The sequence below is a fragment of the Catharus ustulatus genome, chromosome 4, assembly GCF_009819885.2.
Source record: "Catharus ustulatus isolate bCatUst1 chromosome 4, bCatUst1.pri.v2, whole genome shotgun sequence".
In the NCBI taxonomy this organism is placed as follows: domain Eukaryota; kingdom Metazoa; phylum Chordata; class Aves; order Passeriformes; family Turdidae; genus Catharus; species Catharus ustulatus.
This window is the reverse complement of record NC_046224.1, coordinates 6,217,810-6,235,431: the sequence shown is the minus strand read 5'-3', so window position 1 is coordinate 6,235,431 and position 17,622 is coordinate 6,217,810. Positions and strand designations below refer to the sequence as shown.

At 39.5% G+C, this 17,622-nt stretch overlaps 1 protein-coding gene across 12 annotated transcripts in view; it reads right to left on the bottom strand.

Moving 5' to 3' along the window:
• CELF2 (CUGBP Elav-like family member 2) overlaps positions 1-17,622 on the bottom strand; it is a 371,106-nt gene that overhangs the window by 40,274 nt on the left and 313,210 nt on the right. For all 12 annotated transcript variants that reach the window (XM_033057254.2, XM_033057251.2, XM_033057250.2 and 9 more), the window contains 3 exons: positions 13,942-14,021; positions 8,920-9,078; positions 6,734-6,797 (listed from right to left, as the gene is read on the bottom strand). In XM_033057254.2, the coding sequence (XP_032913145.1) occupies positions 6,734-6,797; positions 8,920-9,078; positions 13,942-14,021 (303 nt within the window). The remainder of the gene's footprint in view (positions 1-6,733; positions 6,798-8,919; positions 9,079-13,941; positions 14,022-17,622) is intronic.

Below are 17,622 nucleotides of genomic sequence, written 5' to 3'. Positions count from 1 at the left end.
CCATAAATCTACATATCAATAAGCGAGAACAGATGTCAGTTGTTACAAGTGCTTGCCAATCAGGCCTGTTAAAAAGTGACAGATGGATGGTGATAGAACATTCTCATAAGGCCTATTAGCACATTCACAGGAAATTTTTGTAGTGCTGCACAGTCACAGATGCAGTTCTGTGAAAACACGGGGAAATTTGAGAGCACGAGATTTACATTTTACTACTTCTTGTGCTGCCTCTGACACAAACTTTCATACAATGAAGTAATTTGCCTCGTTTCAGTCACTGCAGCTTTTCTCCTGTGATAACTGCAAATTTGGAATTATTGGGTATTTGTAGAGGAGGGAACAGAGTCACAAGCCATTCCTGAAGACTTCTTAGGCCTCATCAGCTCTTGGGTTTCTAAAACTATAATAAAATCATACTGGAAAATAGCTGAGATTTGCTTACTGCACAAATTCCTAGAAAAGGAAGGCACCAGCTACCTTCAGTGGCACCGTATGCATGGAGAGTATCAAAGTCAGTGGTGATTATCAGGACCAAATCTGATCTCTCTTAAGTAGTTCCCACTGACTTGACTTTCTTTGCTTTGGAAATTTTATCCTTCTCAATTATTAGGATTTATTCCATCTGAATTAAATCCTGGCTGCAGCTTAAAAAATGTGGATTAAGGTAAAATTTATCAACTCCAGGCTAAAAAGCAACTATTTGCTAACACTGACATCAGCCATTTTGGATGTTGGTGGTAAAATGTGTATAAAGGTGTGCAGGGTTATTCCAGCAATATTCTAAGAATTAAAATAGACAGGAAATCTAAATGCCACCTCCATCAAACCACATATACTCAGTGGCTACTTTTAGAAAAGCTGCTTATCTGAAAAGTGCTTGAGGTACCCTGACCAGTTATTGCTTGATTGAGCAAAGACCTTAAAACAACTTTCATGTCCACAATTGATTCTGCTCTGTATTTTAAGAGTATGTGCTTAAATCTGACTGCAGGTTCACGGACTCATAGAATGGTTGAATTGGAAAGGGACCTTAAAGATCACCTAATTCCAACAGCCCTCAAGCCATTTTTTGACTTATGTAGGATTTCAGTCCATTTTCAGGTTATACATGCTCTAAACACATCCTGGCAAGATAAGTGCTTTTGTCAATTGAAACTTCTTTAGTCCTAGTGGGAAAGATTCATCTGGTCCAAAAAAAAATGTTACTCACTCAGGTTCTTGCTATAGTCAAAGAAGAGAGAGAGGGTAATGAAATTGTCTGATCCTAAAAGAGAATCATAGAACTATTGTCTCATAGAAAATTTGAATTGGAAGGGATCATAAAGACCATCTAATTCCAACCTCCCTGCTATGGGCAGGGCCACTTTCCATTAGTCCAGGTTGCTCAAAGTCCCATCTTTCAAGGGACATCTTTCACCAGACCAGGTTGTTCCAAGCCCTGTCTGACCTGGCCTCGAACACTTCCAGGGATTCACATTCACAGCTCTCTGGGCAACCTGTGCCAGGGCCTCAGCACCCTCACAGGGAAGGATTTCTTCCTAATATATGTAGTATTTTCCTAATATCCATAAAACAGATTAACCCCAGCCTTGGTAGGATGAATCACTGCCTGGGAATGACTCCCTCTTCGCTGACATTGCAGGGAGATGGGATCCCTTCTTTCCAAACTACTGAGGTTCAGTTGGACAAATTCCATCCCCAGAGGGGGCAAGGCAATAAAAAGCCCCCTCACTCCCATTTACTGGTTATGGAAAGCCCACACTCTACAGATCTTGTGCCCAGACTTGGCCGAATTTGCATGTTGTGCACATTTACCATCTGAATAAGCACATCCCCTAACTGCTGAGCGCTGCTTTTTCCTCTCAAGGTGCCTCTCCTTTTCCTCTGAGAAGGAAATGTGTGGATTGTGAACAGGCTCACTTGCTGCAAACTCTGTCTCTCCAAAAATGCTAAACAGAGTTGTCGAATATATTAGTTAAAAGAAGAAGGGAAAAAAAAAAAAACAAAAAGAAAGCTAATTTTATGTGTTAAAATAACTAGGACTTTCAATGGAATTAGTGTTACAAAAGCTGAGTATTTTTGGTCCCTGAGGTCAACATTTTCAAAACTGGTAATTATCTTTAAGAAACAGCTATCTCCCTTGAGCTGGAAACAGTTTGTTGGTGACCTTTACTTTTAATATGATATCCCTAAAGAGGTCATAGCAGGAGAAATCCTCCTTCTGTATGGCTTTGCTGGAATGAAGCCATCCAAGAGCCAGAGGATATAAAGGATCCTTTGGCCAATGCAGAAGTATAGAGCTTTTGTGCAGATGGTCCTGGCTTCCAACTGGTCCCTCCAGATCCACTGAGCCAATCCAACAATTAGAGGAAAATATTCAGAAAGCAGAACCTCACAGACTTTCTCTCACCCATCTGCTCCTACAGACTCTGCAACAGGAGGAAATCTGGCTTGGGTAGTGGAAGAAGGGTGGGATGGATAGAGCAGGGCTCAGAAAGGGCCAGAAGTTCAACCCAAAATGTAACCAAACTGTGAGAGAACTTGGACAGGACTGGAAAAAATATATACATTGTAAAAATATAAAAAGTTCCAGCTGCAGAGGGCTTAGGGATCTGAAAGACAAAGAAAAACCCATGGTTTCTCCTCCTGTATAACTTCAGAAAGCAAAATACACTGTCTATTCAATGAAATTAAGAGCCCTTTGTGTCTGAGTACTGTACTTTTTTATGCCTTGAATGGTCACACATAAAAAAATATTGCTGTATGAACCAATATTTGTTCCTGCCAAAACATTTGACTTTAATGGACTATAGAAAATCTTCCTAGACTGTATACTGTTAAATATAGAAAACATTGAAATATTTTCTACAATCATCCTAGCAGTAGTAAACCTCCTTTTACACTGTCTGTATAGTAATTCCCAAGCTCTTAAACAGGCAGGTTGGCTTAAATAACTGCAGCTTTTAGGACCTGCTCCAGTGCCAGCCAAATTCAATTCAAACATTCAAGCAACATCAATCTCCTTTGAACTAAGCTTCCCATGCAATTTGTATGTATTTGAAGGAGGAGTTTTTTGTTTGCTTGAAAGGTTGCTAGTGTTTAATGTAGCTTACATTGTCTTTTAAAGTAAGACAATCAAATCACATAATGTAATTCATCTACATTATTAGCCTTCCCCAAAGACAAAGTGCAGGCTAGACACTGAGGCTGGAGAGGCACGTGAGAGGAAACACTGCCTTTAAATTAGCATTAGCATTAGAAGGTATCAGAGAAGGGGAGGAAAAGTGAGGAAGTGCTCATTATGAAATATACTCATAAGGATGCATGTCCTTGCATGTTTTATACAGGACAATGAAGCAGACTTTGGTAGAATTAGTGCCTGTAATCAAGAACCAGGGGATTACTCTAATACCAAAGGCACCACTGCCAGCTCTCCCACCTTTATTACCAGTCTCAACATATTACTTTGTTTTCTTTGGCTTGACTCATGAAGTAGAATGATTTCATGAAAATCTCATTTTTTAATAGAAGTGAGATAAAACTAAACTGCAAAATTAGGCATGGAACCTAAAAGCTTGTAATGCTAAATGGCAAGCTACATTTTTTTGTCTCTCAAATTTCAGGATCTCAAATTTTTGTTAAACGAGTTTCATGATTTGCTTGGACTTCATAAAATGCTGAATTTATAGCAGGGTCAATTGGCTGCTACAGCAAGAACATTGTTCATTTTTAAACCTGGTGCTGAGTGCTTAATGTCTGTATGTTAGAGAGTTCTTGAGAAAAATGCCCATTTTTCTTTAGATTGTATTCCCAGCTTACAAACAAACAAACAAGCAATAAGCAAACTCCAATACTCTTCAATCACAAACACCTAAAAATCCCACTCCCTTCACCAAAATCAAAGAACCCCTGCTTTTGCAGCGTAAGAACTACTTTAGCCAGTCTGAGATACGGTATTAGGGAAGGGGAATTTAAAACTGCACACTGAAGAGCAGTGTCTTTGCTCTGCTAGCAAAGAAAATTGCTTTGATTTAAGAAATAATATCACTGAGCATAGCAAATAACTCTTCACATGTGCAGTGGGGTTTGTGCAGTTCCCCTTCTGTTCTGTACAGAGACAATACAAGCTTTAGCAGTACAAATAAACACTTGCAGATCCAAAGGGCCCTAATTTTGTACAAGGGGGTAGCTATATCAGAAGTCTTAATGTAGCAAGCCGTGACTTCATCAAGATTTAAGCACAAAAGAGATGCTAGAGCCCTGACATGGAAGTAAGGGTGGAATTTCAATGGCTCATGTGGCTTTTGATCAAAGTTTCAGTGTCTGAATTACATGGTAAGCACACCCATCGACTTCAAGGATAAAAAATTTGCACCCCTCAAACACAAAGTTCAAAGAACTTGAAAGCTGCAATGACGGATCTTCTTTAGCACCTCACTCAATTGTGTCTGGATTTTATTCCTCGCTTTGAAATGTTATATTAATAGGCAAACTATATGCAATATGGAATTACATATTAGATTCTTTTTTGTGAAATGAACCTATACAGCTTTAGTTAAAAAACTCTAGGCCTTCACAAATGTTCAAAGATAGCTTCAGCTGGTAATGCAAGCTCTTGCTGCAGACACAGGAATACTTTCTATTCCTTTCACAAAACATCATATACAAATTGTTAATACCAGATGCACTGCATGACACAGTGCTGCCTGATTTCCAAGGAGAGGACACAAACTCTCAGTTCTAACAATGAAATAGTGCTTAGTTTTTTGGCAATTTCATGCAGAGATGCAGCTTGGAGAACAATTTAGTATCACTAATTTTACCTTGAACATTAAGATTTAAGAGTCACATGTTTTGGGGAAAGGAGAAAACTTCAAGAGTTTTGATAACATGAATGTAAGATACAGAATACTTTTTTTCCCAAGAGAGGCAGTCAGTCATCAAATTATCCCATAGATGAGTGCATCAGCAATCTAATTTGCAGTTGAAAAAAGTATATCCCTCGAGTAACAATGATGTGCCACTATGACTTCTTAAGATGACTTAGTCTCAAGACCATATGCTTTTCAGAGAATAAATCACATCCTGCATTGAAAGTTCATACTGGAAATACTTAACTAGAATCCTTAGTTTCAACACAGTTCTTGGAAACAAAGCCGAATCTACACTAATAGTGAGAAATAGGCCACAAAAACTTCTAAGGTGCACATAATGCAATGGATATCACATTATTTTTTCCTCAGTGTCCCCATTCTTTCATTTTGTAGACCTAACCAAATACAAAAACATTAAAACACAATCTTTGAGCTCAAAACCACTTCCAAAACTGCCAAGTATAAAACTGTTGCTGAACCGCTCTGTTCTGTTTATCATATTAAGATACATTATTTTGATGGAAAAAATGCTAGATTGCAAGTGTAACATAATAGAACCAGCAAGCACTGCCAGCAGGTCTGAGGAAGAGAGAATAATTCAGAGATATTGTCATCTGTAGGCCAATTTATATTGTCAGACAGCAGGTTCACATTATTCTCTGATGTCACTGCAATAATGGCATAATATAACGATTGAGCAAAGAATACCTGTGGGGTATAGCTATACAGTGTGGTAGATATATACTTGTTAAAGTATTCCAGGCTTCATTCAAAGCAGAACCAGAAGCAGCAAAAGACCAGGATTAAAAAAAAGAATGAGAAATGGTGCTCATAAAGACTTCTGAATATTTTAGCCCTTGTTTTGTGATGATGAAGCAAGTGTAATGCTGTATTTCATTGATTCAGTGGGCTCATGATTAAAATAAACTAATGTAGCAATTTAGGGGTTTTGTGATTCTCTTTTTTTTTCCTTTAACAAGAAAAAAAAAAAGCTTTTTAACAGTTCCTCACGGCAGGCATAATGTGCATCTGTGCTCTGATTTACTGCACATGCTGCCTTCTCTAGCATCATGTTAAGTTAGGATATCAGCATGGTAGGTCACACAGTGGGAATGACCTTTTGCTAATCACTACACATCAGTTACTACTGGCACACAGCTCATTACTAAGAAACCCTCCAACTAGCTGGCTTTCAAATCCGCTCACACTTTGATTCTTTTTTCCCCTTTTCTTTCTTTCTTTTTTTTCCTCCAGACTGAAGATTATACTTTTACATAAAATCTCTGTTGTGTAATTGTGCCAACTAGGGTTCCAAAGTCAAAAAGGTACCCAGTTAATTTTCCATGATTATAAAAGGAGCCTGAAAATTCATACTGAAGGTAGGCCTGTAATCTTGGGTTTCATTAAAAAGGTCAGAACATTTTTCCTCACCACATATTATTAAAATGTTTGAGGGCTGCCATTAATTTGATTTTTCAGGACACAGAAATCTCACTGGAAATTAGAATGTAATCCTGTTGTTGCTTTCCTGACACTTTTCATAGGGCAGGATACGGCTGCAGGGACTAAGAGCTCTCCTGCAATTTACAATTGGTTACTTTGGCCAAATGGCAGGTGACTAATGCAAGACAAACTGTTTGCACAACCTGGGAGCACCGGGTTTAATTTCAGTCCTGAAAGAGGGGTGAAAGTGTTTCTATTGACGCCGAACCGTGAGCTGTCCCCTGCCAATGCATCTGCCACCTTCAATACACAACACGCCCCCCACCCCCTGACAATGTGATTATTAGAGGTACAGGATTCAATAGCTTAAGAATACAAAGCATAGCAGGAGCAAAATGAAAGGGTTTTTAACTCACCGGCCATTTGCTGAATGCCGCTGAAGGCACCCAAGTTACTGGAGGAAGTTGCTTGCTGCAGGAGCTGCAAATGAACAACACAGCACAGCAATCTATCTGACAGTAATGCAACAAATGAAGATAAAACTAAAGTGAGCTATCATTTCACATTTGGAATATTTCTGCTTTCCTTTACATTTATATAGTCTCTTGCTTCTGTCTGCTGTTGGAATGAACATCCCTAGAGTCAATGCTGTAAATCCATATTAATGTCTAATCTCTATTAAGAAACACAGAGACACAAGGGAAACTCAATAACATGGCTGCTTTAAAACAATTAATCAATTTATTCTTTTTAACAACCAGGTGTTAAATCTATTTAAACCAACATAGTGTGACTAATTACAACCCTCTGTAGTCTAGTAGTTACCATAACTCATCTCTGTCAATCATGGTCCATTCTTCCCCACCCCTGCGAATTCAGTTTTTTCTTTTATTATCTTTATGAATCAAGCATACAGATATTCATTAGGCTGGTATTTGTGTATATATAGCAATTTAGCCTATCTCAGTATTAATTAGCCAACCTCAGTACTAATATATATATATTTAATTGCTGGGAAAATTGCTGTTTATATCACTATACCAAAACATTGCATGCACACATATACAATACATATATATGGGCACATCCATTTCATAGAATCATAGAACAGTTTGGTTTGGAAGGGACCTTAAAGATCCTCCATTTCCAACCCCCCTGTCATAGGCAGGGACACCTTCCATTACACCAGGTTGCTCAAAGCCTCATCCAGCTTGGCCTTGAACACTTTCAGGGTTGGGGCAGCGTCAGCTTCTCTGGATAACCTGTGCCACTCTCTCACCACCCCCACAGGAAACAATTTCTTCTGAGTATCTCATCCAAACCTGCCCTCTCTCAGTTTAAAATCACTACCCCTTGTCCCATCACGAAATGCCTCTGTAAAAATGCCCCCTCTAGCTTTGTTGGAGGCCCCCTTCAGGTATGGAAAACTCTAAGAACAAATGCTTCTGTTCTCCAGGCTGAACAGCCCCAACTCTTTCAGCCTCTCTCCACAGCAGAAGTGCTTCAAGCCTTTGTGGCCTCCTCTGGATTTGCTCCAACAGGTCCATATTTTTCCTGTTTTGGGGACCCAGGGCTGGATGCAGCACTGCAGGTGGGGTCTGAGCAGAGCAGAGCAGGGCAGAGGGACAGAACTCCCTGCCTTAATCTGCTGTCCACAATGCTGGGGATGTAGCCCAGGACATGTTTGGCTTTCTGGGCTGGAAGTGCTCACTGACAGGTCGTGTCAAGCTTCTCATCCACCAACACTTTCAAGTTCTCCTCAGGGCTGCTCTTGATCCATGCTCTTGTGCTTGGGATTGCCCTGATCCAGGGTCAGGACCTTGTACTTGGCCTTGTACTTTGCCAGGTTATATTTGTCTTACTTGGAACCATGAGGAACCCCCAAGTTATCCAAAAGCTCCTCAACCAGATCTCTCAACTCCAGAGCCACAAAAGGCAGAGGCTCCCTCTCAGCTGTGATGAAGGGGAGCCTCTCTTGGCCATCCAGGATCAAAGACATGTGGCAGTGGATTTCAGATTTTCCAGTAGGTACAGCAGCTAGCACCTGCTTCTCATCTTACAAATGGACCAAGGAAAAGACCATTTCAAATTTATGGTTTTTCCTGGCTACATTCACTTTCTGTACAAGAGTATATGAACCATGCATGTTTAGCATTGACAGGACCACGCATTAAAGCAAAAGCCATTTCCAAATGAAATGTGGAAATTTGATGATTGAACCACAACATTCTAGTTTAGAGGCTGCACCATATGGATACGGTCCCTACAGTGTTCAGCTGCCTATCTGTCCTCCCCTAAGGAAGAACTTAAATTTTATTCCAGCTATAAAAACCAGACTCTAACATTCAAAACCCCTAATAAAACTAATGGAAACAAATTTTACTTACAGTGGAGGGGTTGGAATTAGATGATCTTTAAGGTCCCTTCCAACCCAAGCCTTTCTATGAACCTATGATTTGTTTTGCAGATAAACACACCCAGAATAAGACATGCTATGTATCCTGGACAATTTAGCAATTTACTGCAGGGAGTTTAGTAGAACTGATTTACCATGGTTCTAAAATAGAGTATAGTACAGCCAGCACCTCTGAAATGAACTTACAGCTAGATATTGTGGTGTGAGTCCTCCAAGACCTGTGAGGTTTCCCCAAGTGGCAGTATTGAGCTGTTGCATCTGCTGAGCCAACTGCTGCTGCAAACGCCGCTGCTCCTTGTCCTTTTGGGTGTCAGCAAACTTCACCACGATTGGCGAAGAGCAGCCCTGTGGTTGGACAGATTGGGAGAGACAGAAGGGTTAAATCACATGGGTCACCCTTGCCCTGTGAGCTCAGCCATGTCCTGTAGGGCCACTGGCACTGGCACAACCAGATCGTTCACCCTCTCTTTGTGACTGGCACGTGTAGGACTGCAAGGACTGAGATTTTCAGGTTCTTAGGAAAAGAGACTATGGAGAAATTATTGATTCCCCAGTTCTTTTTATAAAGCACCTTTCCTCAGGCTCTCTTTTCCTTCCAGCTATCAAAATTGCTGCCAGAGACAGCAAAGTGTACCAGTCCTCTTTAATTAAGCTTCACAGCTGATGAGATGGACGTGATGTTTTGTCTGCAGTCTGTTTTCAGGGAGCGCCAAAGGGAGAGGTGTCCAACCTCCATGCTGCCAGGGACCACACAGCCAACCATGGTCTGGCTGTGCCATCATGCTCAGTGCAGCTGGTGTGGGCACCCTGAAGAGACTGGGAGCAGCAGATTTACCTCAGTGAGGCACTGGTCCTGTTCACACCAAGGACCCCCAGTCAGTTCACCCACCTGCGGTCCGCTCCCAGGCACGCTTTGTATCAAGCACCCTTGAGATGTGAACAAAGGGCAGGATGCAGACCAAAAGGGACTAGTTCTGGTGATAGCAGCCCATTCCTGATTGCCACCATTTCTTCTATTGCTTCTATCAGCCTCTTGTTACATGGTATGGCAAGGCTGTAAGATGCCTTAGGAAATAGGGAAGCTGTAAGAAAGAGCTACAGGTCTGGTCTGCAGCCTGTTCCTCCCCCATGGCTGAGGGAGCCTTGGGAAGAAGTTGGGGGTCACAGACCGAATGGACTTTTGAGATAGACTGGAATTTCGCTTGGACTTCAAATTAGGCACTCCTGGCAAAGTCACTGAGACAATGAGACATGATTATGAAAGATGTCTCTGTTGATTTCTCTCTGTTTTTTCCCTGCTAAGAAATGTTTCATATTTTAACCTTTCAAGTCTTAATTTTTTTTTCAGATCAAGAAAGCAAACTATATACTGCAATGATTCAGTTCTTCAAATTAATTCAAGCATTTTATGAGTCATCAAAACTGTCAATCCATTTCATACTGCTTTTCAACTTCACAGCATCCAATGAATAACTCCACTTGCCATGCTTTGTTATACTAATTTCTTGTCTAACTTCAATGCGAACACAATGGCAGGAGTGATAAGTGACTCAAGTCAAGAAACACAGCAGTGCTTTAGCCAAAGTGTAGAGCGTGGGATGCAGAGCAGGGTTATACTTCACCTACTCTTCCCATGGCTGCTCTCACAACACTGTGAACATCTCCAGAAAAGCTGCTGTTCTCAATTACTTACAAAAATCAGCCATGTACCTTTTTTCTGAAAATCCTCACACCAGGACGAGTGATAAAAATATTCCCCATCATCAGATGAAATGATGAAATAAACCGCAATAGTAATAACAATAATAAAATAATAATAATAATAACAGTCTCTCATATAAAGATCCCCCATGAACACTGTTCCTTTGGAATTATCTTAGAAAATCATTGCTTGTGGTTTATTATTCCACCTCCAATTCTTTTCCTGTGTGTTTCATTGTAAAAATGTCTTTCAGTGTTTCAGTGAGGAAGAAAGGAGATACATAACACTCCAGCAATCAAATAAAGATTATGAAGGAGTTGGCTTGTTACACAATTACCTCTCTCTAGTGATTTTTATACTAATATTAAAAAATAAGATCATTTAGAAAAAAAGAAGAAAGAAAAAGGAGCCAGGGGGTAGAGGATGAGAGATATTTTTCTGGTTTTGCTAATAAAAAAACCCCAAGCTGTTTCTATCTTATGTGAGGTTTGGTAACACTAGGCTAAGAACAACTGGAACTTACTGCCTTCTGCCTGGATGTACAGGAGAATCAAGTATATTTCCAAAGAAATAGAAATGAGCATCAAAGGAAGAAATATTATATGGTTATTTCAGTTTTCAGTTCAGTAGTTCAGCATTCAACACTACAGCTGACATATTTATGAATGCTTAAATGTCAGTAAATTGTATAAAAACAATATCTCTGCAATTTATGAATCTATAATTCATTTTTTCACTGCCTGCTCTATATTTCATCACTTCATCATTTTCAAGAGAGCAAACATTCTGAAGACTGAGATTATATCTAGCAAGTGGCTCTATATGAGAAAAGGGTTGTTATTGTTGTATCAAATTTACTCCATGATAACAAATTAGTGTCTTCTACTGGTGCTGCATTTGAATGACTTTAACAAACAAACAAACAAAAAAACTCTATAGAAAAGAAATAGAAGAACAAACACTTCAGAGCAGCAATTACATTTTAAAAATCAGTTGATTTAACCAGGTTAGTAAGTCAGGTGGAAAGAGCAGTAAGAGAATGCATTATTCTATGAGACGTGTTCATCTGGACTTAACAACCCCATTGTTCTTTCTTAGCCCTCTCTGAAAATTCATCTTGGTGATGCATGCTAAAGAATTGAAAATAATAAAAAAGGAAAAAAAATCTGTAGTAATTGGGTTGAAATGCAATTGTGTACTACATATCTTCCCCTAAGTCCATTTTTGTTTGCAAAAGAACATGAAACCAAAGTGTCCAAGGATGACTGTTTCGGGCTGAGGGTTGACATGTAACACTAGTCAACCCAATTTAACTTTTCCCTAGAAGAGTATTAGCAAAAGTAAGCAAATTTTTTTTTTTTTTTTTGCCTACAGGATGATTCCTATTTGATGCAGTTCTATTTTCTAGCTTGAGAGGAAGCTTCCAGCACACACACACAAGGTGCATCTCCCTTCCTCATTCAATGGCTTCATATTTCCATGCCATTCAGTGCCATTTTCTTCCCAACAGCGGGTGCTGCCTTCATATTTTTCTGTTGTGAGGTTGAGTCCCTCCTCCATGGAGAGGGAGGGTGCACGGCTTCTTTCCAAGAAGGGGCTCAGCCTAAGCTCAGCTGACATAAAGACCCAGATGTTCAAAGGGCAGAATATCTGGAATTGCCTTGCCAATTTGGGGATCTCATTGGTGGTGTCACTAAAGGTGTTGAGAAGGATTTTGATCCCAGAGTAACTATTCTACAGAACTAATCTCATTAAGAGTTTCCCGTCAAAATGCAGCCCCCTATGGAGTGCTGCACACAACAGAGGAGTGGGAGAATTTGTCTGGCAGGTATTATGTCTTTATTTTATTGTCTTCGAAGTAGAGCTGTGTAAAATTCATTTTGCTAGATGGAAAAATACATTAAAACACATGGAAAATATAGGTAAAACACAGTATTACCAATAAACATTTCCTTTTTACTTGGAATCAAACCCAGCAAAACATATAGATCTGAATTAATGGAGCAGTGCACGGAAGACAAATTACTACAGGTATTATTCCAGAGACTCAAAGTGGCAGTTTTTTCACAATATACTGTCAGACTGCATAGACTGTATAACAGCAGCTTTCTAGCAAAGATAATTTCGTTTATTCTCCTCTCATTGGCAGATTCTCAACTAAAACTGTATACCCAGGGTCTAAAAATGCATTGCACTGAAAAGAAAACACATTGATTATAAAAGAAGCTCAACCAAATTCAAACGTGATGTTTGGAAAGACAATAGCTTTGCAATGCTGATATCATTACTTGTACTGTACAGGAAACAGTTAGTGACATTTTCATGCACTGGCTTGAATTTTATCTTCTCCTCCTCCTTGTCCTCTGTCCACCCTCCCACCCCTGGTCTCCCCCCTTGGCTCGTTACACAAAGCAGCTCAACGACATGACGCAATAATGATTGTTTAGCACCCAGCATGCTTTGGGAGACTAGAGCATTGCAAAGGAAAATCACTGAGAGAAAAAAAAAATAAAATTGAAAGGTCCTAGTGGAAAAAAGAAATAATAAAAAAAAAAATAAAAGAAACAAGTGCACATAACATCAATGCCACCTCTGAGAAAAATCATCACTACACGAAGATACAGTATACATAATACAGTATAACATGCACTCTCCAATGATAAGCTAGAAGATCCAGAGTAAGTAAAGATTTCATACTTGTGCGGTTTTTTGTGCAAAGTTCTGAAAGACCATGACAAAAATCACAGACTGAAAAAAGTTTTGAGATTGCCAGACAAGCTGTGGCATTCGATAACCACTCCAATGACCAGATCGTTAGCCAGCAGCTAAAGTCACATGAAGTGAACCAGTTTAAAGTTTTGAGTTTCTCATCACGATAAAATATGAGGCCATAGAGGCAGTTTGGGAGGGAATGAAGAGTGTTGTTTATGAGGGGCCAGCCACGATGGTGCTCTGCAGGAAGTGCCACACTCCGATATGCTCTGTCATCATTAGCATTTTTATTGGCTACATGAAGAAGGCGAAATAATATTAACTTAAAAAGAGATTCTATTTGCAGAAAAACACATGCACTAGTAACTCAGCGTGGCCATGTTAAATCTCTTGAGCTTTTTCTCAGAGCAGTGCAAACCACAGCACTCAGAAATCTATTTTAAAGAAACGAAGATTTTTCTTTAGGGGAACGTGTGTTAAATATAGAGGTAATTTACTCATCAGAGATACTCTGAGTACGACTGAGGAGTGGTATTCACAGTATTTTTATTTTCTGCTGAATGCCACTGAAAACAGGATTGAGAGCTGTGTTTGGACACCACACAGCAGCCTTATTGTGCTCTTTCAGGTGATGGAGAAAAATAAAGCTTCACAAAGACAGGTAGAGTGAGCTGGTAAAAAATTTAAATCTGTGATTGTCATGTGTCTGATCTGATCCAGGAGAGCATGGCTTTACCATTCGCAATCATTTGCACAAAGAAAACAAAGAAAGGGCAAATGATACAGTACTGTACCTCCATGGTCTGAGACTGGTGCATGGCTTTGATTGCATTCTGTGCCATTGCCCTTGTAGAAAATGTGACAAACGCACAGCCTGTGGGAACAAGGGGACAGGGAGCAGGAAAGACAAAAAACAACAAGACAAAAGGGTTGGACGCTTGTTAAACCAACACAGTCTACGAGAACGGCCACAAGACGACACTGTTCTCAGTAGTACATAAAAATAAACAACTTCTCTAGTTTATTTATTGACAGTGCTGACTTGCTAATCTGACCATAGATGAAAGAAAAAAAATTAGGTGGGGATGGGTGACAAGAAGGGTTTTTGCTTAATTTTTTTGTTTTGCTTTGTTTTTCTTTTTTTTGTTTGTTTGTTTGCTCTGTTTTGTTACTGTTTTTGTTTTTCAGCCACAGGGTTTGAAATAAATAAAGCTTTTATGTAGCCTTTGGATTGCATAGTTTAATCTATTCAGACCATGCATTAACAATTGCTTGCTCTGGCTTTTGTGTAGGTAAACTGTGGATAGTGAATAAATGTCGGCATCACTGACAGCTGAACTGAGAATTTAATAAAGGGGTCCATAACATCACAAACTACTGTGATGCACCAAGAAGGATCATACAAATAAGAATGAGCAAAACTCCACTGTGTGCCCTGTGACTATTTGTGAAAAGACTCAGACAAAATTCAGTAATGTAGGTGGAACCTCAACATTTAAGAAAGTAACATTTTAAAAATAAAAAACCTTATTTGTTTCTCTGAGTCCTAGGTACAAGTATAATTCTTTGATCTGTGAAAGCTACTGCCAGCTTGAACAATTCTGAAGCTATTTGCATGAATAACTGAAAAAATCACTCTTTTTTTTCCCTCTTCAGCCTTTAAAATCATAATGAAAAGCCAGTAGGCTAATGCCTGGGCTATTTTTCCACCCTTTTACTATTGTCAGCCATACCTACACTGGGCATGGTGCAGGTCAACGCTTTCAGTGCATGACTCACTGCCCTTTTGGCTAATAAAAACATTGCCTCCTGAGATTTACATTTTATTCTTCATGCACCCTTGGGCATCTTAAAGAAAAAGACTGTGAAATTAATGCAGATTCAGGCTGATTTTGTAATAATACCATGGCACACTAAAAGCTTAGCTAAAGCAACACAGACTTATTTCACTTGTGATCTCTAATGACTTTAAAAGTGCATTGATTTTCAGCTCCCTTAGCCTTGCACAGTTTGAACTTAGGTTTCAGAGAATAATTTAGTGTTCCACTCAATTTCCTCAAAACATTATTATTATTACTACTTAAAAGATTTCCAAATGAAGCAGATCTAAGCACTGAGAGGCTAAAGCATATTGTCATTTTAGAGCTAATGCATGAAAGCTGCATTCTGGCATCAAAAATACAATATTGTTGCCCCTGTGGCCAATGGGCAAAATAAACCATTTTGCAATCCAGCAAGCAACAGATTGTTTGGTTTATGCAAATCAATTTGAGGCATAGAATACCTTTTCTTTTTAGCTCTGTGTGTACCTGGTAAGATTATCAAGTCAAGACTGTATTCACATTTTAATCAAACAACAGTAAGAGAAAGCAATGCCTGATCATTACCCAAAAGCACTACATCTAGTCATGAAAATAAAGTCAATGCATTTTTGCATCATGCGGTATTTTTTTCCTCTTTAATGTAAAGGCCCTTGATTCAAGAGAACCTAAGCTGGCTCATGTAGCTCTAGCTGACAGATGAGCATCATAAAATCAGAAATCAGAATTCTTTTACCCAAACTTCACCACAGCATTGTGACTCTGTATTTCTCAGTAACAAAACAGCTGATGATGTCTCACTACTGTTTAGCCACACTACATAATGCTATACTAGTCTTATTCAGTAGCAAATTTCTGTCAAAGAATATGATGTAACAAACCAGCTTTCTGCACAGAAATCTAGACAAAATGTGTGGCAGAAGGGTAAATAATCCACAGTACTTCTCCTAGATTTCATATTGCTGTTGTGCACTAAAATTAAAGAGGTCCAAATTTACCATCTCAAAGTAGTCTTTCTTAACACCATTTCTATTATTAGCATTATTCTTTTCTTGTCTGGCAAATTCAGTGGGGGATGAGCACAAATAAGAAATATACTGCAGGGCAGGCAAGGAACCCCATACAGAGCCTTGAATAATATTGCTGACAATGGTCAAGAAACTGCTTCATTCACTTCTCTGGCTCTCACTATCCAGGAGTGTGTACTATAGTGACAATTACTAATAGAGGTCTCAAATGCATGAGAAGCATGTAAAATGTCAACAAAAATCAGTAAGACACAGTTTATGCATTTATCACAATTTCTCCCCAGCAGTTCTGCTGCTAAGTAACTTACTGAGAGATGCTGCGATTAGCAGGTCTCAAAAGAAATTTGAATCAGCACAGAAATAAGGCTGCATTCCTCTCAAGATAAAGCAGACTCCCCCTTCCCTCCCTTAATCTTTCTTTTTAACCACAGGGCTCAGCTGTTGGGTATTTTCAGTGCCCAACACCACTGCAAAGCCTTCCTCCTCACTCCTCAGCCCAAAACCATTTGCATGGGTCTTGTTGCCTTTGTCATGGAGCAAAAAGACCTTTGTAGCAGATCTCTGTACTAATTTGAAAGAAACTTGTTCTTTGGGCAAGGGGAATGCCTGATGAATGAGGTTATGCATCTTGAATTTGAGCATTTGGAAGCAACATTCCACAGAGAGGATGGGGCTGCATTTTAATTAGGGTTTGCCAGCCAGAGGCTACAAGGTTAAGTCCCCTTGTTATCTCCATTCAGCAGGCCATTTCCCACTGATGGACAGTGGCCATTTCCACAGTAAGTTTCCAATTTACCCCAAAAACCTGGCAAAAATTCAGTAGAAAATGTTATTTCTAAATTATTTGAAAAATCCAGACTTTAAGAGGTTGCCATTAAGTGCCCCAATTAAACATTAGTTAATTTAACCATCCTTCCAGACATTGCTACATGTAGTCACATTCAAGTGTTATTTTTCAGCTAACAAACCTGGACACTCACACACAACATTTGTATATTGATTATGTGTGCATATATATTTTATTGTGCATGGAATATGGGATCATATGTATTTTATTATGTGTGAATTGTGGACTCCTTTCCTTCATGATCAGACTGCACACTGGAAGGGAGTTAAGCCTGTGCCATAGGATTTGGTCTATTTAATTCGATCATGTTGCATTTACAATTTAGGTCTTCAGAAAAGCTTTTCTTCTGAAATGTTTGTATTTACTGCCATGGTCAATGCCAGGACCTTGATTTCCTCCATGGGGAACACATGTGCTCGAGGAGGATGGTTTTGTTGACTTTAATCAGAAGCTGGTGTCCAAGGACACTAGATTTCATTTCTTTGTGTTTCTGAAGGGCTGGGGAAACCCTTTCCAGCACACTCAGTGTGTCACACGGGTGCAGGTGGTCTTTTGGGAACACACTGCCAGCCTCAGGACCGTAAATCACAATTATAAGAGGACAGGACTAATCAGATTTCATGCCTCGTGGTGCAAGGAAACAAGAAAGATTTCCGTGGCCTCTTACCTCATCCCATGAAACATGGCATTGACTGGCATGCCACAGAACAAGGTTTACCAGACTCACAGCTACAAGCAAACTATTTCTGTTCTACCCCACCGAGTCCTGGTACTCAATTA